The following is an 11,539-nucleotide window of genomic DNA, read 5'->3' as shown; positions in this document are numbered from 1 at the left end:
TTGGGGGGCCCCCATTTGAGTCTGCGGGGGTGGGGCTGGGACTGGCAGGGAGAGAGGGGGGCTCCTGGGCTCTGGGAGGGCCGTGGGGCACACGCACAGCCTCGCTCCCTGGGCACCAGCCGCGTGCCAAACCCTCCCAGCGCCCCACACCCCCCGCCCTGCGGCCCGGAGCCGCCCTGAGCACACGGGGCAGCCGTGGGGCCGCGGGCAGGGAAGGGGGCGACCGCCCGGGCTCTCTGACACCCCGCCTGCCCCGCAGCGTGGACACGGACGAGAGCCGCTACCCCCAGAAGCTGGCCTTCGCCGAGTGCCTGTGCAGGGGCTGCATCAGCGCCAAGACAGGCCGCGAGACGGCTGCGCTCAACTCGGTGCCGCTGGCCCAGAGCCTCCTGGTGCTGCGCCGTCGGCCCTGCTCCCGGGATGCGGCGGGGGCGCCCGCGCCCGGGGCCTTCACCTTCCACACCGAGTTCATCCGAGTGCCCGTGGGCTGCACCTGTGTCCTGCCCAGGTCGGCCCGGTGATCACCGGCTCGGCTCCTGGACTGGCCCCTCCTAGTTATGTGTATTTATCGGTTATTTATGTGCCCCCCTGGGGCCCTGGGCAGGTACCGAGGCTCCAGGCCTCTGCTTTGAGACCTGGCCTGGGGAGGGCGCCGTCCCCGGTGCCTGGGGGATGACCCTGAGCTGGACAGCCCCCAGCTCGAGATGCACTTTATCCTTTGACAAAAACAGCCGGGCTAGAAGGAACATTCTCACTCTTCCAGAACTTGCTAAGCGACACCTACAGAAAAGGGAAAAGGTGTTCTGATGGCCACCTCCACTCCCTGGCCCCCTGGGCTCCCCTCACCCCAGCCCCCTGGGAGGAACGAGCACCCCTGTGTTTCTAAAGCAGCTATTTATTTTACGTGTGCGCGCGCGTTGTCTCACTGGTAAACAGGATCTCACAGCACAGCCCTGGCTGGCACAGAGGGCAGTGGGCGAAGCCTCTCTCTCACCCTCCACCCTGCCTGGTCGTCAACACCCAGCTGGTCCCCCGGGGGCAGCCACTGGCCCAGATCATGGTGTGTCCTTCTAGGAAGGTCTACGCATGGACCCAGGTGCACCCAGGGCGGGGTTATGTTTTAACACAGAGTGGAGCCCAGGTGTGCCCCGCTGGCCGTGCAGGAGCTCCCGGGCTGCCGATGGGACTCGTTCCCAAAGCCCAGCCCTCCACCCACAGACGTGGGTGTGGCCCCGGGGACCGCCTCCCCATCCCATGGACCCGCGTCCTGGGGTGACTTCCCGGGGGGGCCGCTCCGGGGGACATGTCTTTGTAGCCTGGCCGAGTCATGCTCCCCCAACACCAGCAGAGGCCCAGGCAGCTCTGGACAGCCCCTCGGGCTTCTGTCCACCACTGGTGACCTGCCAGACGAGGGGCAGCCAAGCTAACGGGCACCTCCCAGCTCAGGCACCCCGCCAGCCACCTGAGAACCGCCTGACCTGTCACGACAGAAGGCCCTGGATCGGAGTGCGTTTGGGGGCAATGAGTTTAGGGACCCAGGAGTGCATGGCCTCCTTCAGCAGTTCTGGGTCAGCTACGATGCCCGCTTTGGAGCCTCAGTGCCCACACCTGTGACCCACGTCAGCTCTAAGGGCTGTGGGGCTGCAGGACAGTTGTCTGCACGCCCCTGCCACTTTCACCTGCTGATTGACACCTACTGTGTGTAAGGCCCAGGAAGAGGGGAGGGGTCTCAGAAGGCTACCCGGAGAAGGTAACCTTTACCTTGAGCTTGGAAGGAGTCTTCAGTCAGCACTCACTGAGTTTCCGCCATGTGCCCAGGACTGGGATCAGAGCAGCGAACAAAATGGAAAGCTCCCCACCTGCCCCGTGGGTGACCGACAACCACGGCACCGGCAGCGAAGCCCTGGGCCGCTTGGTGGTGAGGGGATCTGGGAAGGGAGAGGGGCTGCAGTGGAGGCCACCTGAGAACCACCTGAGTGGCCATCCAGGGCCCGGTGCTCCAGGCAGAGGGGATGGCCTGTGCAGAGGCCGAGAAGGTGGCCGGCCTGTGCCCGGGGGTCAGTGTGACTGGAGCCCAGTGGGCGGGGTGACAAGGGCCAGAGCAGATGGGGGCGGGGGCCGGAGACAGTGTCCGTCCCGGGCCGTGGGAGCCTGTGGGCTCCGAGCCGGGCACCGGGCGGGACAGGGCAGCGCTGGGAGTGGCCTGGGAGTGGGGGCGGAGGAACGGTGGGCCGACTGGGTTTATGCTGAAGACGAAGCGCGCTGGCTGACCGGCACTGTGCCCTCCAGGCCAGAAGTCCCTAGAGACCCCCAGTTCTGAAAGCAGGAGAGCAGGAGGCGAGCGGTTTAAGGGCTTTTCCAGACTTCGGGGGAGTGGGTGCCGGGGAAGGAAGGGGCTCCCCAGGCTGGGCTGTGAGCTGAAGCCAGGCAAAGCTTTGGGGGCCACAGGGGCTCCTGGCCCCACCACGGCTACTGTGGTGTGTGTGCGAGGGGGGCACGTGTGGTGTGTGGGTGTGTATGTGTTACCAAACCCACTTTGGGTTCACTCACCCACTGATTACTCCCCCACCCTCCCTCCCTCCCTCCCTCCCTCACTCTGTCTTTAAAAACCTTTCCCTGAAAGCCGCCAGGGAGTTGGGGCTCTTTTGAACATGAGCTGCCTGGACTCCTTGCTTGGTGCCTGCGATAAACCCTGCACCCGCCTTCACCACAACGCGTGTCAGCAGACTGGCTTCACTGTGCGTGGGTGAGCGGACCCGAGTTTGGTTTGGTAACAATTTTGGCAACCTGGCTGGAGCGGAAGTCCCAAGTGGGCACCTTGCCCACGGCACATCGGCCCCAGGGTGGTCCGAGGGATGCTCCAGCAGGGGAGTCCTAGCAGGTCAGGGAGCTGGGGGGACACACACGCCCTCCCCGCAGACCTGAGACGTTCTTTTCCAGAGTAGAAAAACAAACACTTGGAATTCCAGATACGTGTTTCATGGAACAGGCGATGCACCGAGATCCCAGTACCAGTGAGGAAGATGACAGCCCTGTTGCCGGTGAACCCAAAGGAGTCTGCAGAAAAGGGGGTGCGCCGGGCTGGGGGCCGCCCACCCCCGCCCGTCTGCAGGAGGAGCCCTCGAAGCTTTGGCGGGACGGGAGTGGCTCGAGGTCCTGGTCACACGACCTCATCAGTCACTGGCATGGGGTTTTCCTGGGGGCCACCCACAGGGACCCCTGCCCCCTCCTCCTCCTCACTCGGCTTCTTGCGGGCCTCGGCCGGGGGCCGGGGCGGGGGGTTGCTGGGTGGCTGCTTGATGGTGCCCCCCACCTGCGGCCGCTCCTTGGGCTTGGTCTCGATGGGGGTCCACTGCTCCCCCTGGACAGCCGCCTGCAGGACATGGAGGGGCTGGGCTGGGGGGTCCTCCCGGGCCGCCCCCGCCCCGCCAAACCGCCTCCTTGCCCCTGTGCTCCCCCACCCCCGCCAGGAGCCAGGACACGACCGAATTCAGTGAGCCCTGAGGGGACTGGAGCTCAGAGAGGTTATTTGATGGGGCTGAGACCACACAGTCAGAACGCAGCTATTTCACCACAACACAAGGGGCCCCACAAGGGTGAGGGATGCTGAACCCCGGGGCTCCTGAAAGATCCCCTGGAGGCAGCTTCCAGGTGCACAGCCCAAGACCAGCCTTCCTCCCAGGGACTAAGGGCCAGGAGCAGGACAGGAGCCCAGGCCCAAGTGGCCATGATGCTGAACTGAGGCCGGCAGCTCTGGGTGAGGGGGGTGGAGAGAGGCCCAGGAGGGTGGCCAGGGAGGCCAGGGGCCCAGGTGTGTTGAGGAGGAAGAGTGCACAGCCCAGGGAATCTGCTGAAACGCAGACTCCAGGGCCACAGGCCAAGTGGACCTGAGAACGTGTAGCTTTCATTTTGTATCCCCTAATACATTAACTGATAAAAAAATATGTGACAGCATATACTTTATGAAGCATAAGAATAAAGTGAATTTCTATAATCACACCTCCTAAGTTAAAAACTAGAACACTGGGACTTCCCTGGTGGCACAGTGGTTAAGAATCTGCCTGCCAGTGAAGGGGACACGGGTTCGAGCCCTGGTCCGGGAAGATCCCACATGCCGCGGGGCAACTAAGCCCATGCACCACAACTACTGAGCCTGAGTGCCACAACTACTGAGCCCGCACACCTAGAGCCCATGCTCCACAGCAAGAGAAGCCACCGCAGTGAGAAGCCCGCACACCACAACGAAGAGTAGCCCCGGCTCACCCCAACTAGAGAAAGTCCGCACGCAGCAACAAAGACCCGACGCAGCCATAAATAAATGAACTAAGAGAAAAAAAAAAAAAAACCAAACTAGAACACTCTATCCCAGGAGGTAAAACTAGAAAGTTGAAGGAAGAGAATGCAGGAAAATATGGCATACGGGCAGGGGAAGCCATTTTTAAAAAGCACAAACCATAAAGCAAATAAATATATTAGACAGACAGACTTCTGCTCGGTGAAGAATTCACGCACAAAGTTAGATCCTTAATAGAGAAGGAGGAAGTATCCACAATGGCTAAAACTTACAGAGGATTCACAATTAAAATACACATGACATTCCTGCAAACTAACAAGAAAAAGACAAAACCCCAATAGAGAAATGGGCAAAAGATCTGAACAGGCAGCGGAGAAGCACTCAGACAGCTGAAGCGAATGAGGAGGCGGCCAACTCGTAATCAGTGGAGCAGTCAAGTCAAACTCATCAGGCCCTTTCGGCCTGGCTGAAGCTGTCGGCCTGGCTGAAGCTGTCGGCCTGGCGGAAGCTGTCGGCCATGGCTGGGCTGGAGCCGCGGCTCGGTGGGTCAGGGGCACCACGTGCAGGAGGAGAACAGCGAGCGTCCGGCAGCCTGCGCCGGGCGGGGCCCCCGCCCCACCCCTACCGCCCCCTGCCCCGCTGTAAAGGTGGCCTCGTGCAGCCTTACTGCCAAGGGGCCCTTTGCGTAACCGGGACTCCGGGCCAACCCAGCTCCAAGGGTTTTGCACGTGGCATCTGCCCTGCTCACGAGCTCCCCGGGAAGTGCTCCTGACAGCACCCCGAACTGGATGAGAAACCTTTGAGCGATGGATCCCCATCCAGGCCGGGCCTGCCGGCCGTGTGACCTGGGCCAGCCACGTCCCGTCTCTGAGCTTCCGCCGCTTGTCTGTGAAGTGGGGGCCCCACCTCCCACCTCGCAGGGCTGCAGCGCAGGTTACAGAGGACGCAGGGGAACGGCTAGCACGTTAGATGGGCCAAAATGGAGGCTACGTTGTAACTGTCCCCACGACGTGAGCCAGGACACGGGCTCGGCCTGCAGGGCCAGCCACGGGGCCGAGGCTGTCAAGGACCAGCGGGGCTGACCGCGGGGGACTACTCACCAGCAGGTAGATGCTGCTTGCGATGGCCAAGCAGGCTGTGCCCAGGATGGTGGCGAGCAGGAAGCCGGCAGGTACCGACAGCCTGGGGTGGGGGTGGGGGTGGAGGGCGGAAGACAGTCAGAAGGGGGTCTGCAGCCCCAGGCCTCGGTCAGAGACCACAGGCTCTCGGGACAAAGCCCCCAGGACCTTGAGCAGCGGGGATGACCAGTGCTGCCCAGGCTGGGCTTCTAACTTTGGCCCCGGAGCCGTTCTCTGCCTGGTTTGCACAGGGCAAACCGGGCAGACATAGGGGCAGGGCCCTGGGCCCCCAGCCACCGCCCAGGGAGGAGGCCCGAGCAGCTGCAGAGGCGCTGCGCCTGGCGGTCTCCCCGGCAGCGACCACCAGACTCACTGTGGGGCGGCCGAGCAGAACGGCCCAGCTGAGCCCAGTCAGCCCCGGAACCCTGATTAGTCCTGACTTAAGCTACCAGCTTGGGGTGAATCGTTACCCTATACGTAATGAGGGATACAGCTTTAGGGAAGCTCTGGCACAGCCCGGGAGGGGCCTGACTCGACCCCAGCAGTCCTGCGCTGGCGGCGCTGCTGATCCCACGGGGGCAGAGACTCACCCAAGGTGCAGGAAGGCCCGGATGTAGTAATTGCTGGTGAGCGGCCCGAACACCTTCACCACTCTGGTCAGGTACTTCTGTCCGCTGGGCAGAGGAGGGAGGGGAGACAGACCGCGTCCAGCTCAGCACACCCCACCGCCCACCCCGGCCCAGGGCGCCCGGCTCTTCCTCCCAGGGCTCCGGGGGCTCAGTGGCTGGCAGACACCGAGTGGGCTGGCGCTGGGGACAGGACCAGGCTCCTCCGTGGTTACAGCTCCTGGGGGGGCCCCCAGAGCAGGGGAGGGGAGACTCACCACCTCTCCATGGTGGAGCCCTTTCTCCTCTTCCCCCGGGGGTACTCTAGCAGGCAGATCAACACACCTGCCGCACTGAAGCTGCAGTTAAGGAACAGCCCAGCCCAGCCTGAGGGGCTGCAGTGAGCCCCCTTTGCTGGTGAGAAAAGAGAGAGGTGCGGCCGCTGCCTGAGGTCACACAGCTGGGAAACAGCTGGACGGCATTCCCATAGCTCTGGCCACTTTGCTGTCTTCTTTGCTGTCCTGTGCCCTCCCTCCCCCCACGCCTGCCTTGGCCTCCAGAGAGCCTGTAACAGCCGGGCTGGCGGGGGGAAGCGGGGACCTGGTCCACTCGTGGATAGGCCCGGCCGGCCAGGGAGGGTGGCCGGTAGACGGGGGTGTGGAGGAGATCCTCAGCATTCCCGAGGCCTCAGTGCCACCCTCAGGGGGCGCTGACGCCTCCCACCCCGCCAGGGCCCGGCCCGGTGGGTCTGTCACCTCCCTGCTCTGAGCCCCTCCGGCCTTCCAGGGGCAGCGGCCTCTCTACACCCCCGGCCCGACCTGGGGTGTGCAGCGGGAGGATACATGGAGTATGTGCCCAGGTACCACTGGGCGAACTGGCCGGCCGTGGCCACGATGCCCCCGGTGATGAGGACTGTGGACAGAGGAGAAGCAGGTTAGCAGGAGCCCCACCCCCTCCCCGCAGGGGCTCCGGCCCCCCGCCCCGTGCTCCCCCAGCCCCTCCCCGCGGGGGCCCCGGCCCCGTGCTCCCCGACCCCCTCCCCGCGGGGGCTCCGGCCCCGTGCTCCCCGACCCCCTCCCCGCGGGGGCTCCGGCCCCCCGTCCCGTGCTCCCCCACACCCTCCCCGCGGGGGCTCCGGCCCCCCGCCCCGTGCTCCCCCACCCCCTCCCCGCGGGGGCTCCGGCCCCGTGCTCCCCTCCCCCAGAGGGGCCGCCGGTCCGCCACAGAGCTGCCCTCTGTCCGCCACCGTGTTAGCCCAGGAAGGGGGCCCAGGTGGGTGCAGCCCCTGGCCGCAGGCATGGGGGTCGGGGCGCCTTCCCCTGGGAAGCAGCATTTGAGCCAGGGAGGGGGCTGAGGAGCTGCTGAGGGATGTGTGGGAGAGGAAAGGCCCGGGCTCCAGCCTGGACACGCTCCCCAGGCCCCTGACCCTCACCACGCTGAGTGTTTGCTCGATGCATTTAAAGACTGCCCTGTCGGTTGCTGATTTTGTACCGGCTGCGTGGACGTTCTCTCCCGGCTGGGGGTCTCCTGGACGACCTCATTCGTGTGTTTTGTCTGAGGCTGATACTCCTTCCAGTTCTGAGTGGACCTGGTCTCTCCGGCCCTTTACCTGCAGCTCTATGTGCGCCTGCCGCGAGCAAGCGTGTCTCTGTCTTTCCTCCCCAGTAACTTTTTTTTTTCTATTGCGGTAAAATCAGTGAACAGCTCAGTGGCGTGAAGCACATTCACATTGTTGTGGCACCGTCCCCACCAACCATCCCCAGGATTTCCAGTCATTTATTGAGGTATAATTATTACATAAAGTGCACAGACTTTTTACACGTGTGACCCCCTACGTGATCTCCACCTGCATCAAGATTCCCGCCACCCCAGAAAGTTGTCCGATGGCCCTTTTTTGCTGAACCGAAGGTTTGTCCAGGCCCTTCCTGTGGTGGTTTGCATGGAGCTCCAGCTCACTCTTTGTCTTGTTGGGCGGTTTCCTACTGTGTGAATCCACCACAATTTATTTATCCATTCTCCTGTCTTTGGGCCTTGTCAGTTGCTTCTGGTCTTGGGCTATAATGAATAAGCTGATAGAGCTAAATTCTTTATAGTCTAAGCAATCTGAGAGTGAATTTTTTTTTTTCTGATAGTGAATTTAACACCTTTTATTGACTGTGATTGCAGATAACATACTTTGCTATCTTATTTGTGTTTTCTCTTGAACTAGCTTTTTTTGTTGCTTCTCCTGCCTTCTGCTGACTTGATCAAACTTTAATTTTAAAATTTCTCTTTCTGGGACTTCCCCTGGCCGTCCAGTGGTCAAGATTCTGCGTTTCCAATGCAGGGGGCACGGGTTCAATCCCTGGTTGGGGAACTAAGACCCCAATGCCACGTGGTGCAGCCAAAAAAAAAAAAAAAAAAATTCCTCTGCCTGAACCACATGTGGACTTTAAAAGGTTTAACTTCAGTCTCACCCCAAGTTACCCACGATTATTAATTATTTACAGTGTCTTCACGCTGGTGTTGCCCTCCTTCTCTCTGGATCCAGCTTCGCTGTCGCTGGAGCATATCCTTCAGTAGTTCTTTCCGGTGACCTGAACTTCCTGGTCAGTGGGCCCTGTGGCACAGGGTGGGGGAGGGCAGCCCCCCGCCACGTGCAGCATAGGCCTGAGTTTCCAGCGGTTTTGTCTCGTTCGAGACTTTCTTCGTCCAGGCTCCAGTGGCAGATGGCACAGTTCCTTGGGGGGGGATGATCTTTTGGTCTGTTTCTTCCCGGCTCTGGCCTCAGAATCTCACCGGGTAAAAGCCCTGACTCCTGGCGCCCCTCCCTTCGGCCCCTGAACCCTCATCATCTTCCGCTGGTGTCAGGCTCAGCTACGTTCATGTTCACGCTTGCTGTGCTGTCAGCACCTCCCTGAGCTGGAGGAGGGAAGGGACATTTCCCCTGCATTCAGGCAGCACCATGTCCACTCGACCTGGGGGTGTAATTTCCTTGGCCTGAGCCTCCATCATTAGCAAGAGCCTCAGCTCCCATGGGGCTGTGGTCTCACGATGGGGATGGAAACTTCAGCTAGTGGTGAACAAGCTGAACGTGGGCAGAGGTGCTGGCTACGTCAGGCTGTGTGCTCTGGAAAGACTTCTCTGAGCAGGTGGACGTGGGCTGAGAGGTGGGCTTCAGGAGGAAGCCGCTTCCGCAGAGGCCAGCGTAGGTGGGCCCCAGAGGACTGGAGGGCCAGGGGTGGAGTGGTCGGAATCGAGGGGACATGGTCCGATTAGCTGGGACTTTCTACAACAAAAAGGGCCCACGTGCTGCGATGCTCGCGGGGCCTGGCCTGGTCAGCCCGGAGGGCTGTAGTTAGTACTGAATCGGGAGGAAAAGTCAGCAAAAGGAGGAATTTGGAGCCAGAAGGGGGACCTTCTGACAAACCGCCCCTTTTGATGGTGGAGGAAGCTGAGCCGTAGTCATTGCAGGGGGGCATGGTGGGGGGAGAGGACAGCTCTGGGCAGAGGCGAGGAGAGCCAGGTACTGACCCACTGAGTTCTCAGCCATTTAGACGCCAGAAGGGGGCCTGTCTGCCTGGACGCAGATCTTGGGCCTCGTGCCCCAAAGCTGCCCACCTCCCAAAACGCGACCTTACAGTGCTCCCCTCCCCACCCAGCTCCGCTGGCTCCTCCAGTCCCCAGGATGGGGCTGGGGGCCTCAGGGTGGGCCCCAGGTAAGCGGTGGTGGGCTGAGACCCTCCTCATCACCGTACCCCCCAGTCCTCCCACACGCCCACTCGGACTGGGCGCGAGCGGCTTCTTCCTGCTTCAGGCCCCGCCGCCTCCTGAGAGGTTCCCGAGTCTGTACAGCCCGGGCTTCCGCCCCCGTGAGCGCAGGGTGGCAGGGTGACGGCGCCGTCCCTCCCCAGAAGCAGCCCCAGGGAGCTGGGTGGGAGGAGGTCACGTGCGCTGTTTCCAGCCGCCTTGTGCAATGGCCTTCTGAGCAGACTCGGGGCTGGGCCCCAGAGACAGAGCGGTCGCCCCCCATGGGCCAAGTCCAAGGCCAGGAGACAGGAGGAGCCCACCTCCGCACCCCAGGACCCCCGCGGCAGGAGGGGCCTGTCCAGGCAGGGGTGGGTCAGGCCAGGTTTTCCCAACCCTGCTGGGCGATAACTCTCCGGAAACCACCGGAGGCAAACGCTTCTTCCCCCGACTGTAACTTCCTCTTTTGGGGTGGGGGGTGGGGGGTGGGGGAGTGAAGGGACAGAGGATGGGGTGTGGGTGTGCACGGGTCTGCAGGGACAGGAGGGCCCCGGATCCCCCTCCCCAGCCCCAAGGCTCCGCTCGGAGGCTGCTGCCTTCTCCCAACACAGGCCCCCAGACTCCTTCCCGCTGGAGTCTCCAGTCTCGGGGCCCCCACCCCCAGGCTTCAGTTCCAACTTCCTGGCCTGCAGCCCGGGGTCTCTGGCGCCGCAGGACCCTCTCCCGCCTGCCCCCGCCCCCTTTCCTCGGCCATAGCCTGGGGTCTCCAGGCCCCCACTTCCCCAGCCCGGGCTCCAGCCCGGACTGCCGCGGTTCCCCTCACCCCGGGCGCAGCCGCCCTCTGCAGCCCCGCCCCCAGTGCGGCAGCCCCCAACTCACTCAGGCCGGACGCCAGCGCCTGCTCGTTGGCCCACATGGCCCACTCGATCTGCCTCATGGTGACGACCCGGCTCGGACACGGCTCAGGCCCTTCGGACCCCGCGTCCCCAGAGCTCCGCCTGCCTCCCGCCCCGAGTCCCCCGAGTTCCGGCGCCGCCCGGCCCCGCCCCGCCGCTGGCCCCGCCCCAGCCCCGGTTCCCGAGGTGGCAGGGGGGCCTGGCGGCAGGTGGGGTCCCGGCGCTCCCAGGAGCCTCGTCCCCCACCCCCGTCACGAGAGCCTGGGCCCTGGAGCTCAGGAAGGGGCCCTACCCAGCCAGCCCAGGCCTTCCTCCGTGCAGACCCAGCCAGCTCGGCCGCGGTGGACTCGAGTGGAGGCGGGGCTACAAGCCAGGACCCCTGAGCCTCGTGAGGATCCCTCCCCGGAGGTCAGCGCAGGCCCAGCCTCCGCCTCATCGGGCCCTGGGCTACTGCAGGTGTGGACAGGTGTGGCCTCTGCAGGCAACCCTTTGCTCAGAGACTAATTTGGGAGGGGTGGTGGTGAGAGTGTGGGAAGCTTCTGGGAAAACCCAGAATGCAGGGGTGCTGGGCCCTGTCCTCTGTCACCTCCCTCCTCTGACACCCCCCCCCCACCCCGCTTCAGGGTCAAGGTCAGAGAGCTCAGATGCCCTCCCCCTCCTCCCCCCAGCTGGGTTAGGACAATGGGGAGGGATGCGAAAGGTGAGGTCGCTCAGCTCAGAGGAATGGAGAAGCTCACTTGGAGGGAGGGCTCTGGTTGCAGACCCAAGGCTTCGGGCTGAGTGGGGCCTCCTGCCCGCAACGCAGCTTCCCAGCTCCCTTCCTGGACGGAGCTTAGAGCCAGGCCCAAACTGCGTCCCCAGCCTGTCAGCCTGAGTGACCACGTCCACCACGGTCGCGGC

At 63.2% G+C, this 11,539-nt stretch overlaps 1 protein-coding gene and 1 long non-coding RNA gene across 2 annotated transcripts; one reads left to right on the top strand and one right to left on the bottom strand.

The window, feature by feature from the left end:
* The first annotated feature begins 523 nt into the window (after positions 1-523).
* LOC114485153 (uncharacterized) lies at positions 524-3,070 on the top strand. Its single transcript, XR_008616747.1, has 3 exons — positions 524-1,918; positions 2,624-2,746; positions 2,970-3,070. It is a non-coding gene; the product is annotated as an uncharacterized lncRNA (long non-coding RNA).
* CYBA (cytochrome b-245 alpha chain) lies at positions 2,958-10,770 on the bottom strand. The gene is made up of 6 exons (XM_007125513.4): positions 10,623-10,770; positions 6,860-6,929; positions 6,296-6,370; positions 6,003-6,086; positions 5,395-5,476; positions 2,958-3,373 (listed from the first exon to the last, which is right to left on the bottom strand). The coding sequence occupies exons 1-6, from the start codon at positions 10,678-10,680 to the stop codon at positions 3,161-3,163; spliced, it is 582 nt and encodes a 193-aa protein (XP_007125575.1). The 5' UTR covers positions 10,681-10,770; the 3' UTR covers positions 2,958-3,160.
* Positions 10,771-11,539: the final 769 nt, after the last annotated feature.

Source organism: Physeter macrocephalus, unplaced genomic scaffold (genome assembly GCF_002837175.3).
Source record: "Physeter macrocephalus isolate SW-GA unplaced genomic scaffold, ASM283717v5 random_548, whole genome shotgun sequence".
Classification (NCBI taxonomy): domain Eukaryota; kingdom Metazoa; phylum Chordata; class Mammalia; order Artiodactyla; family Physeteridae; genus Physeter; species Physeter macrocephalus.
The sequence above is the reverse complement of the archived record's forward strand: the minus strand, read 5'-3'. Positions and strand labels throughout refer to the sequence as shown.